The 12,821-nt window shown below is 46.5% G+C and overlaps 1 protein-coding gene across 7 annotated transcripts in view; it reads right to left on the bottom strand.

Annotated features, from left to right (window-relative positions):
• PTPN3 (protein tyrosine phosphatase non-receptor type 3) overlaps nucleotides 1-12,821 on the bottom strand; it is a 120,898-nt gene that overhangs the window by 25,186 nt on the left and 82,891 nt on the right. For all 7 annotated transcript variants that reach the window (XM_055271549.2, XM_055271550.2, XM_063636141.1 and 4 more), the window contains 5 exons: nucleotides 9,755-9,941; nucleotides 9,526-9,603; nucleotides 7,883-7,939; nucleotides 6,033-6,189; nucleotides 3,718-3,878 (listed from right to left, as the gene is read on the bottom strand). In XM_055271549.2, the coding sequence (XP_055127524.1) occupies nucleotides 3,718-3,878; nucleotides 6,033-6,189; nucleotides 7,883-7,939; nucleotides 9,526-9,603; nucleotides 9,755-9,941 (640 nt within the window). The remainder of the gene's footprint in view (nucleotides 1-3,717; nucleotides 3,879-6,032; nucleotides 6,190-7,882; nucleotides 7,940-9,525; nucleotides 9,604-9,754; nucleotides 9,942-12,821) is intronic.

The following is a 12,821-nucleotide window of genomic DNA, read 5'->3' as shown; positions in this document are numbered from 1 at the left end:
ACCTAAGGTGATATCCTTTAAAGCCCGTGGCACATGGCAAGTGCTCATGAAAGCTTTCCTCTCCTATTAGTTTCCCATTTTATCTGGTTTCCTTTTCTATGCCTCTCCTCTGGCTGCTCTGTAAGACACCATTCTCGCACCTGTAACAGTGGTTTTCACACGAAGGTCTGTCTAGCCTAGGGCTCCCTGGGGGCCAGTGAAAGGAGACTGAAGAGGCTGGGCTTTGAGGACCCCACTGGCTCCATCACAGGTCACAGAGCAGACCTGCTTTCATCTGTTCTGTATTTTGGAATTCTGCAAATGATTTTATTAAAAAGAAGGGTTTCTTACTTAAATTTCCTACTTGAGGAACTGTATAGACAAAAATGAAGGAAACGTGTACACACTAAAACGCAACCCTAAAATGTATACGTTCTCCGTTTCTTATGCTATCATCCCACCATACCCTCCAAAGACAAAGCCTCGGATGCACAGCAGTGGTTCCGGTTGGGTCTTCACCTCCTCTCCTCTGGAACAGCGTGTGCATCGAAACAGGTGCTGATCTTGTTAAAAGTATCAGTATCTAGGTCCCATCCTGGTGCTGCCAATCCAGTAGCTGTGGGCGGGGCCTTGATTTAATAAACTCCCCAGGTGATCTCCATACAAGTGGTCGGAGGGTCACCCTTTGAGAAACACAGGTAGGGGACAGGGTGGGTATTTATCTCTAATGCCTTTGAAAACTTTTTAAAAAGTTGAAGGGTTTTCAAGGGAAATCACCTGCGGGATTCCCATATGTAAAACACACCTCGAATTGGAGCCACCTGCTTGAAGGAGGTTTCACCAACACCGAAACACCAGCCTCCGGGTTTTCCTCAGTGAGAGCCCACAGTGCCTCCTTGTGGACTATCTGATAAACTGGAACCAGTTCTCGCGGGGCTGAAGGATGGTGGTCACCTAGAGGCATTGCCCAGGATCTGCACTGCGCTGTCCACCCAGGTAGGCCTGTCTCTTTATGCTACCTGATACCCCATGAGCTTTGTCTGCATTTGGGCTGAGATTTTCCTGGAATACGCTCCCCCCCCACACACACTTAATCCTAATCACCCCTTTATTAATCCCACATCTCACTCCAGGGATCTCCTGGAGTCCTCTCACCTCCAGTTGCTGCAGAACATACATTCTGTATAATAACATCTTACCCTGTCTTGGTCTTCAGCTGTTTCTGGGACACATGATATATCTCCTAAAATATACTAAAATTAGACTGTTAACTCCTTGGGGCCAGAAACCCCCCTCTCCTTCCCTCATCAGGTTCCTGATCCAGGGGAAATACCCAAGACATACTTGCTAAATCAACAAACAAACGACTTCTCACTGCCTTTCCTGTCCTCTCTAATACCAAAAAACCGATATGCGTTGTGACTGGCTCTTAAGTTCTTCCTTGTTTCAATTTTGGAGTGTGTAAAAATATGAATGACTTTTACTGCTCAAAATGTGAACTTTTGTGAAAGGCAAGGCCAGAGAAGATAACCTCTACATTTCCTTCTTCTTCTTTTTGAGATGGAGTCTTGCTCTGTCGCCCAGGCTGATCTTGGCTCACCGCAATCTCCGCATCCTGGGTTCAAGTGATTCCCCTGTCTCAGCCTCCCAAGTAGCTAGGATTACAGATGCCCACCACCCTGCCCGGCTGATTTTTGTATTTTTAATAGAGACAGGGTTTCACCATGTTGGCCAGGCTGGTCTTGAACTCCTGACCTCAGGTGATCCACTTGCCTTGGCCTCCTAAAGTGCTGGGATTATAGGCATGAGCCACTGCACCCAGCCTACATTTTCTTATTTTTAACCAAAAGTGTGAACAGCCTCCTGTAGGCCACTGAAAAAAAGGGCTATTTCCCTTTGTAGAATACTCAGTAATATATCTATTAGTTCTACTCAAGTAATTATATTGTTACTACCCTTTTATCTAGACTTCATTTCCATAAGGTACATAATTTTTGTTTTATATTGTGTCAAGAAGATCAATCAAAAATTTTAAATGGTTAGGTGCAGTGGCTCATGCCTGTAATCCTAGCACTTTGAGGGGCTGAGGCAGGTGGCTTGCTTCAGCCCAGGAGTTTGAGACCAGCCTGGGCAACATGGCAAAACTGCACCTCTATAAAAGAATAATAAAAAACCAATTAGCCAGGAGTGGTGGTGCATGCCTGTAGTCCCAGCTACTCGGGAGGCTGAAGTGGGAGGACCACTTGAGCTTGGGAGGTGGAGGCTGCAGTGAGCCAAGACGGCACCACTGCACTCCAACCTGGGTGACAGAGGCCCTGTCTCTAAATAAATAAATATATTAATTAATTCCCTGTTGATTGTTTTGGGGGGGGAGGTCAGTCACCTTTACTTTTTGGCTTGTGGATTTTTGCTTTCTACTGTTGTTCAATGCACATTGCTTTAATGTGTTTTCACATGCATCATAAAATCAATCTTTCACTCAAAGCTCTCTGCTTTGCATTCCTTCATTTTCAACATTCCTGTTACTCATGCCTTCCTGAATTACTCTGCAGTCACACACATTTCACAAATGTCTGAGTTTTGCTTCTTTTTCCTTTATGTGGTTTTCTAATAAATAATGCATTATTGATTTCTGTTCTTGAGTCCCATGTGAAACTCTCTTCCTGAATTTATGAACCCAGACTGTTATTTCTAATGATGATCTATTTTCTTTTGTTGACCTATTTTATGCTTTTTGGTGTTATTTCTTTTATTACAGGAATTACTCTGTTTTATTCTACTTTTAAATAAATTTGGGAGATGGGCTGGGTGTGGTGGCTCACGCCTGTAATTTCAGCGTTTTGGAAGGCCGAGGAGGGAGAACTGCTTGGGTCCAGGAGTTCATGACCGGCCTGGGCAACATAGTGAGACACTGTCTCTATTTTAAACAACAACAAAACAACATATTTAAAAAATAAAAATAAGAAAATAAATTTGGAAGATGAACACATTCTATTTTAATTCTGTTAGTGATCAGTAAAACTGGCTTAAAAGCTGAGTCTCCTTTGGTTCCCTTTTGTTTTATAAAAAATGTCTGTGTGTACCTTTGTCAACTGCCTGAATCCTATGAATCACAGGTTCCCCTGGGGAAGATGGGGCTTTGAGTTTGGTTTCTTACTTGTGTTTATAGGGTTCTGGGCAACTTGGGAGGGCAAGACACTATGCCCTCATGGGATGACACTAATTGCTCCAAATTCCAGCGCATGGCTGGCGGTGGTCAGAGAGCTGGTTCCTTCACCCACCCTGGGCTGCTCACCCACAGCCACCTCTCCACTGCCTTCCACTGCTGGGAGTTTTGAGCTTTTGTGTTGACAGTTAAATACACTCAGAGTCCCTCCTCCTCAGTTTCTGGCATGTTTCTCCATGACTACCAAATGTTACTAGAATAAGAGGGTGAGACAGAGTTCAGCGAGGGTGGCCATCCTGATCCCTGCTTGCTGCTCCGAGCCTGAGAGGGGGGCTGCCTGCCGTGCCCTGTTATCCACGACAAGCACAGGCCTCGCCCTGTCAGTCCTCAGAGACTCAGCTGACTGTTTTTGGTTTGCGAAACACACAATCATCTCGACCAAGGAAACGAGGGCTCGTGTCTCTGCCTCATTTCCTCCACTGCTCAGAGGCAGGGGCAGCCCAACAGGAGACATAGCAGTGGGATTCAGCCTCCGGATTCAGCCTCCAGATTCAGCCTCCAGAGGGTCTTACCTCAAACTGGATCAGCACCGTCCCGCTTTCGAGGCCCTTCTTTAGCTGTGCCATGGATCCCTCCAAAGTGTCCCCGCCCTCCGCACACATGGGGAAAATGGCCTCGGGGAAAAGCTGGTTCAGTTCATCTTCAGACTTGAAGTCAGCAAATGAGCGGACAGCTGTAATGTACAAGACAGTGCATCTGACTTGTGTAGCAACACTCGGTTTTATCAGTTTCCCTCAAACAAATCACACCTATGACACCCGAATGCAGATGGTTTAAAACATCTTATTAAATGATTAAGCTACATGGTAATCATTTTCACCAAAGATACTACTTCTAGGTGAATGATTCAATATGTGTTAATTACATAAAATGACATACTAATCTTCCTGGTTAGTTTTAAATAATGGTGTTTAGCACTCAGAGGCTTTTGTCTAAAGGAAAGGGAAAGAATGTTATTTTAAAAAGCGTATTGTCTCTGCTTGCTCTTTCTGATCTGGTTATTCTTTTTTTTTTTTTTTTTTTTTGGAGACGGAGTCTCGCTGTGTCATCCAGGCTGGAGTGCAGTGGCGCGATCTCGGCTCACTGCAAGCTCCGCCTCCCGGGTTCACGCCATTCTCCTGCCTCAGCCTCTCCGAGTAGCTGGGACTACAGGCGCCCGCCACCACGCCCGGCTAATTTTTTTTTTGTATTTTTAGTAGAGACGGGGTTTCACCGTGGTCTCGATCTCCTGACCTCGTGATCCACCCACCTCGGCATCCCAAAGTGCTGGGATTACAAGCGTGAGCCACCGCACCCGGCCTGACCTGGTTATTCTTATTCCCACCCCGACTCCCCATTCTTTCTCAGGTTTTTTCATTTACTTCCCTAAAATGGGCATTTCCCCAGGCATGAGAGTGAGGTCCCAGGCTTTCCCTGTGACGCCATCATTCCTGAGAGCTCAATCCCTAACTCAGGGCCATTTCTATGTGGGAGGCTCCCACATAAATATCGTACTCCTGGCATCTCTTCTATGCTTCAGCCCTACCTCTTTAGTGCACGTTCTCCCTTCATGTTAAATTCAATACAGGTGAAAGCAAAGCTAGGACTCCCCGCCCCAACCTTGCACAGGTGGGGATCCGGAGAGATCCAGTAAGGCTTCACGGAGGAGGTGGGGTCAGAGCTGGTCCTGGTGGCTCTGGACTGAGAGTTGTAGTGGGAGCAGAGCCGAGGAAGGAGCACAGCAGTATGGAGTGTGAGCCACACGTGCGAGGCAGGCAGAGATGCAGGGCTTTGCAGACATAACCTTCATTTACTTTCAGTATTTTACAGCTGTGCAGGGTGTTCAAGGAACTTGATGTATTATTTTATAACAACAACCATAAAGACAACAGTGTGATGCTCAGTAGAGGCTGTCCTTCAAACCTCTGCTCCCATCAGGCAGCAATGCAGGTGCTTTCCAGTCTAAGTGCCATTGATTCATTGATTGATTGATTGATTGAGATGTAGTCTTGCTCTGTCACCCAGGCTGGAGTGCAGTGGCACAATCTTAGCTCACTGCAACCTCCACTTCCTGGCTTCAAGCGATTCTCCTGCCTCAGCCTTCTGAGTAGCTGGGACTATACCCACACGGCACCACGCCCGGCTATTGTATTTTTAGTAGAGACGGGGTTTCACCATGTTGGTCAAGCTGGTCTTGAACTTCTGACCTGGAGTGATACACCCGCCTCGGCCTTCCAAAGTGCTGGGATTACAGGTGTGAGCCACTGTGCCCGGCCCCAAGTGCCATTTAATCTTCACAACAACCCTGTGAAGTCGGGACCACTGCTGTCCTCCTCACCTGATCCAGGTGAACCACAGACTGATTATGTAACTCCTGCAAGGTCCCCTAGCCTGCAGAGGCAGAGTGAGGAATCACCTGAGACAGTCAGACCCTGCTCTCCTCACTGCCTCCCTGACAAAATCAAACACGCACAAATGAAATATCACCCGATCCTTCGAGAAGGGGCTGAAAATGCAAATGTCTGCAGGGTCACGCCACTTAGAGAGTGCGTGACGTGGGCTGCGCTGGGCCTGGGAGGAATTAGGAGCTGAGGGCTCATGTCCTGTATGAAGTGGGTGGGTGGGCGCTGCCTCCCTCCAGAAGACTGGCCACATGGGACAGGCCTCCTGGGGGCAGATCTTAACATTTTTCAAGAGAGAAGCCAAACATCAGGTTATTACCTGAAAATTCTTGATTTTCAAATGTTGGCTACAAACTCAACATTTTCAAGAGCAGATAAAGGGCTGGAGCAGGCGCGGCTTTGCTAGGGCAGCGTCCCTATGGCTCCTCCCCCCGGGTGGCCATTACCTCTCCTCCTGATCACCAGGGCCAGCTCCCGTGAGTGGGACTCCCGGCTGGCTTTGATGAACATCACCACTTGGTCATGCGTGTGTTCTGAGATGTCCCGGCCATTGATTAACACGATTTGATCCCCTTCGTTCAGCTTAGGAATGCAGGTGTCCGCCTGGGTGGTGGGGAAAAGCGAGTTTCTCCTGTTACCATAACACAGTCCTCGGGGAAAGAACGCTGACTCGCTCTGCTCCCAGACACCTGGCACCATGATCAAGTTTGCCTTCTCTCCCTTGGGTAGTACTGTCATTATTTTTATAATGCATCCACTGCTATGTGGACATGGTAGATGGTTGCAAGATATAAAGAGGTACTGCTCAGAATATAAGTTATGAAACATTTCAGAATAAGGATATAAAAACTGCTGAAGCCACTTCTCCGTGATAGTCAACCTTCACTTATTATAATGTAACTATACCATTTCCAGCCTTTTGTTTCCTAGATGTACTGTTAGGAAATGATTTGCCAGCTAGAGGTGAGTATTTATCTGTCTCGCAAAGGTGAAAGCTTTTGTAAGCTTCACAGCAGAGGCAAAAACCATTATGGAAAGAAGCAATGAACTGAACAGCACAGGAAAGAAAGCCTTCTGAATTTACAGAAACTGTAAACAGTAACAAAAGTTAAATGACAAGAGCTTAAGGACTACCTCAGAGTAAAATCCCAACATGGTTCACTGTAAGGAGGCACAGTGACTCCTACTGCTTTAAAAAAGCAGATGATTAAAAGGTAACTATGGAGCCAGGTGAGGTGGGACACACCTGTGGTCTCAGCTACTTGGGAGGCTGAGGCAGGAGGATCGCTTGAGCCTAGTTTGAGGCTGCAGTGATCATACCACTGCATTCCAGCCTGGGTGACAGAGCGAGAGCGAGACCCTGTCTCTTAAAACAGAAAAAAAAAGGTTAACTATGGAAAGTGATGAACATGTTAATTTGTTTGACTGCAGTACTATATGTGTAACAAGACATCATGTTGTACACCTTTAGCATGCACAATAAAAAAAATTAAAAGAAAAAAAATAATATTATTTTAAAAACGATAAAATAAATTTATTTTGTTTTATTTTTGAGACGGAGTCTCACTGTCGCCCAAGCTGGAGTGCAGCGGTGTGATCTCAGCTCACTGCAACCTCTGCCTCCTGGGTTCAAGGAATTCTCCTGCCTCAGCCTCCTGAGTAGCTGGGATCACACCTGTGCGCCAGCACGCCCAGATAATTTTCGTATTTTTTGTAGAGACGAGGTTTCACCCTGTTGGCCAGGCAGGTTGGTCTCAAACTCCTGGCCTCAAGTGATTCACCCGCCTCGGCCTCCCAAAGTGCTGGGATTACACGTGTGAGCCACTATGCCTGGCCTAAAAAAATAAAATAAATTTGAAAGAAAAAGCAAATGCTCTTCTTAGGAGGCCTACACAGAGGACGAAAGGGGCACTGGTGGAAAGATGGTGAGAAGAGGCACAGGGCCCAAGTGCCCACTTAGAGTGAGCAGAACAGCAGACTGCCTAAGTTTCCTCCTCTTGAAAAGGACTTCTCAAAATTGAATGCACACCAACCACTCAAGGCTCTTGTTAAAAATGCAGATTCCGGTTCAGCAGCCCTAAGCTGGGGCCAGAGATTCTAATGAGGTCCCAGGTAACACAGGTGCTATGGCTTCAAAGACCACACTGAGCAGCAAGGTTCTAGAAAACATGGTGATGTGTATCTAAGCACATTCTTTGCTCTGGCAAAAAAAGAAACAGGACTCAGAAACAGAAACCTGTTAGAATTAGGGAGAAACAAACAAACATGAGGAATAACATGGAATGTATCTACTTACAGGTGACTCTGGGTTGATCCTTGATACCACAAGAGGCATCTTTTGATCCACTCCTCCCTGTAAACATTTTTAAATAAAAACAAAAAAAAGTTTTTTAAGTTAAAAAAACAAACAAAAAACAAACGAGTAGCTCACAGCATCAACAACATGGAGGTACCAATAAACGTGAGCCTTTGGTACAGGGAGGCTTCAACCTTCACTATGATTGATTCGAATCACACGTCATTTCAGAAATATGGAACAAATTCCTGACCCCTCTGGATCCAGCGGGCTGACCAGGACTCTGTTCAGAAGCCTCCCTCTGCCATCCCCACAGTCCATGAACTAAAAGATGCACTCAGAGAGAGCAAGCTCCTCCTTAAAAACGCAGACGCCCCCAGGAGAGGGACTCCACAGCATCTCATCTGCTGCTAAACAAACCTGCACGTTGTGCACGAGTACCCTAGAACTTAAAGTAATATATATATATATATATATATATATATATATATATATATATATATATATATATATGAAGGGGCTTTCAGCAGAGGCGAGTGAGGCCTGGGAAAGGGGCACACCCTGTGAGCGCATCTGGCCTGTGAGTGCTGGTCCTCAACACAGCTGCTGGGGCAGATGAGGCTGTGCAGGATGGCAGCTGCGGGGTAGGGGACCACCTGCCCTCACTTTGTCCTAGAGTAGGGGTGAGTAAAAGTTTTCTGTAAAGGGCCAGAGAGGCTTTGTGGGAGTGAGGGCTCTGATTCAGCTGCTCAACTCTGCAGTCGTTAACCCACCAGTAAACAAATGGGTGTGGCTGTTACCAAAAAAACTAGTTACAGAAACAGATGGGATTTGGCCTGTGGGTTTAGTCTGCAGATCCTGCTTAAAGGTGCCTGGAGGAGAGTGGTGGCCCTGCAGGTTGAACTTGAATTGTTTTCTCTTATCAGCTTTAGCAATGCTGAGGGGTTCTCTTAATAGCATTCCTGAAGTGGGTAGATCTGTTTGCCAACTGTGTGCCCTCATTTCTGGGAACCTCAGTATTCATTTGCAAAATGGGTTTAAAAATATTGACCTTACCGCTTGTTATCAGAACTTAAGAAGGTGCTATGAATCTAGTGAATAGTCAATGCCAGGCACAAGCAGGCATTTGGCCTTCGGCAGCTGTTAAGTCCACATTAAAAAAAACCCTCTCAATTCTAGGCTGGGCACGGTGGTTCACACCTGTAACCCCAGCACTTTGGGAGGCTAAAGTGGGTAGATTGCCAGGAGTTTGAGACCAGCTTGGACAACATGGTGAAACCCCATCTCTACAAAAAATATGAAAAAAATCAGCTGGGTATGATGGTGTATCCCTATAGTCCCAACTGAGGTGGGAGGATCACCTGAGCCTGGGGAGGTCGGCGCTGCAGTGAGCTGCAATCGTGCCACTGCACTCCAGGTTTGGGCGATAAAGTGAGTTTTTTTCTTAAAAAACAAAACAGAACAAAACAAACCCAAAAATCTCAAACCAAACAAAAACAAAAAAACTCTCCAACTCTCAATTCTGAGGGTTGAACCAATTTCCTTATGTAGCTCAGGAATGCAGCACATTTGTAATGCAAATTAAAAACTCATCGAAAGATTGCTTCCCAGCACAAAATTTCCTTCATAAATACACAACGTACCTTAAGATTAAATCCAAATTTTCCATCTTCATCTGGTGTGATACGGATCAAGACTAAGTAGCCGTCACCATTATCATTCTGGAAAACGTTTGAAAGTGGTCATTTACATCCCATCTCTCTCCAGCAGTTGGTGATAAGATATTTTCATTTAGTCAGAGCTACTCAGCTGCCCACAAGGGGCCGGGAAGCCCTGGGTGGGTCGATCACCTGGCTGCCTGAGCTCGCTCACCTTGTCACAGTAGTACTGGCTGGCGTCCTCGGTGGAGCCCCCTTTGGTCACCCTGTGGAAGTCATCTAACAGCTGCTGATCAACGCCATCAGGTGAGCAGGAGCCTGGAGCATTTGAAGACGGAGACACAGAACTGGATGACTTCTGGGTCAGGTAGCTTTGTGCCGGATTGTTCTCGGATAAACTCCTTCATCATGGGGAAGGAGGAGATATTAATGACTGGGTTAATATTTTATTAGAGCAAACACTACTGACTGTAGGGGCCTGGCAGCTGGGGGCTGTATGTTTCCCTGGAGCCTCAGCTGCATAGGTTGTCAGCATGATTTGAGTACACCCAGGGCCCACTGACCACCCCTGCCTGCATCTGGCGTAGACACTGTCACATGGTTTTGGGGAAAAGGGATAGGAGGCAGGGTGGATCTGGAAACTGCTGAAAACTTTGCTCTCTTCCCTGCTGCTTTAGAAGGGTGACAGGGAAATGTGTCCAGCTACTCTGGTGGTTTCATTACTGAACCAGGCTCTGCCAGGCAAGCTCACGCAGATGCACGGCCCATCCCTTCTGAAAGCTTTTTTCCTTCTGTCTCATTTCTGCGGATGGTTCTGCTTCATAGGACTCTTGCCTCCTCAAAGGAAATGGGACTGTTGTTGTTGTGCGTTCAGGAGGATTTATATTATTCCTAGTTGGCATGATTTGCCTGTGACATCCATGAACTGCCATGCTGAGATCTTGTTTCATTTTCCTCTATCGAATACAGTTTCTTCTGTATCTTGGAGCTGCACTGTCTAGTATGGTAGCCACTAGTTATATGTGGCTACTTAAATTTAAATAAATTAAGACAAGAAACCAGCCATACTTCACATACTCACTAGCCACATGCGGCCAGTGGCTCCTATATGAGACAGTGCAGTTAGAGAACATTTCACCACGGCAGGAAGTCCTGCTGGACAGCGCTGTCTTAGAGAGTTACAGATGATGAAAACTGAACAGACCTTTGTGGTCATTTGTTCTAACTCCCAGTTCACAGATGAAGAAGCTGAGGTCAGGAGAGGCTGAGTAACTCGCCCAGGGTCACATGGCTTTCCCACTGCTTAGCAGACAGAAGCCTGACTGATGTGCGTCCTGAGCCTTTCTTCCCTCTCCAGACCATGCAGAGCCCACTCCCAAGACCCCCATTTCTAACCCCTCAGGGTCACAGGGATTAACCATCCCTGCTGTCACTGTATAGGACAGGACCCTTGAGTCTCTGCATCACCCACACCAGCCCCTTCCAGAGCCACAGGCCCAGCAGAGACACCTTACAGAACTGATGAATATGGGGCTCTTCTACATTCTAAGACTCTGCTCCACCCTAACCTCATCCAAATTGAAGTGAAGGGAGAAGCACAGAGACCAAGTCATTCAGTGAAACCCAGACAAAAGACAGCTGCTACCGCCTCTTTCTCGACCTTCATCTCAAGCCCTTATCCATGGATTTTTCATAAAATTGGTGCTTCTCTTTCTCCTAGTGAGTTTAAATGAGCTTAATTTAAATATAAAATCTGTATCATATTCACACAGAATGATTCATAATCACAATCTATTTGAATAAAATATTCAGTGACAGACCAATGGAGAAACACAGCTATACAGTAGGACAAGAGTCTGGCCTTATGGTGTCCAAGTGGCTGGTTGGGGGTAGGGTGTTATGGATGGGAAGGCATTTCAGAGAGAGAATATTTTGGAATTGAAGTTGTACACAAGTTTTCAGATTGAAAAAGAATGACTTTCGCTTATGTAAAAGGAAGCTTTAAAAAATTCCCCCCAAATACGGCATCTTTGCTAGGGTTTCACCGTTTACAAGAGCATCACCTAGTGGCAGAAAGGGCAACTGCTTGGCAGTTATAAAACAAGTTAAAATGGTATTTCCAGTTCTCGTTCTATCTGTCTCTGTCTCTACCTCTGTCTCTGTCTCTCTCCCCCTCCCTGCATCCCCCCCCATCCATTTTTTTTTTCTTTCGAGACAGGGTAATGTTCTGTTGCCAGGCTGGAGTGCAGTGGTGCAATCTCGGCTCACTGCAACCTGCGCCTCCCGGGTTCAAATGATTATCAAACTTCAGCCTCCTAAGTAACTGGGACTACAGGTGCCCGCCACCACGCCCGGCTAATTTTTTATATTTTTAGTAGAGACAGGGTTTCACCATGTTGGCCAAGATGGTCTCGATCTCTTGACCTTGTGATCCAACGGCCTCGGCCTCCCAAAGTGCTGGGATTACAGGCGTGAGCCACCGTGCCCAGCCTTTTAAAATTTTTGTGTAGATACAGGGTCTCACTATGTTACCTAGGGTGGTCTAGAACTCCTGGTCTCAAGCAATCCTCCTGCACTGGCCTCCCTAAGCGCTGGGATTACAGGTGTGAGCCACCATCCCCAGCCCTATTTTTCTTTTTCGATTTAAAACTCAGTGGTCTGTCTAAACTAGCCCATGGTACTAAATGACAACAGTACTACTACTATTACTATTGCTGCTAGTACTAATACTAGATTCCAAGTCATTTTATGCCCTAACCTATTTTTTTTTTTTTTTGAGACAGAGTCTCGCCCTGTTGCCCAGGCTGAAGTGCAGTGGCGCAGTCTCAGCTCACTGCAAGCTCAAGCTCCACCTCCCTGGTTCACACCATTCTCCTGCCTCAGCCTCCCGTGTAGCTGGGACTACGGGCACCTGCCACCACGCCCGGCTAATTTTTTTTTGTATTTTTAGTAGAGATGGGGTTTCACCATGTTAGTTAGGATGGTCTCGATCTCCTGACCTCATGATCTGCCTGCCTCGGCCTCCCAAAGTGCTGGGATTACAGGCGTGAGCCACCGTGCCCGGCCTGCCCTAACCTATTTTCTAAGCAGGGTTGGAGGGGTTACTCTGTCATTTATTTCAACAAATGGCTGATTTTTGACCTGCTCAACTGTGTACACAGGTGCTCTGTAGGGCGTGGTGATGTTCTGTTCAGTGTGCAAGATGGACAGACAGACAAGGAAGAGGACATCAAATGAGGAGATGCAATGAGTAAGTGGCAGCTGGCCACAGCACAGGGTGG

This window comes from Symphalangus syndactylus, chromosome 3 (assembly GCF_028878055.3).
Source record: "Symphalangus syndactylus isolate Jambi chromosome 3, NHGRI_mSymSyn1-v2.1_pri, whole genome shotgun sequence".
NCBI lineage: Eukaryota > Metazoa > Chordata > Mammalia > Primates > Hylobatidae > Symphalangus > Symphalangus syndactylus.
Note: the sequence above shows the minus strand (reverse complement) of the source record. Positions and strands in the feature narration are given on the sequence as shown.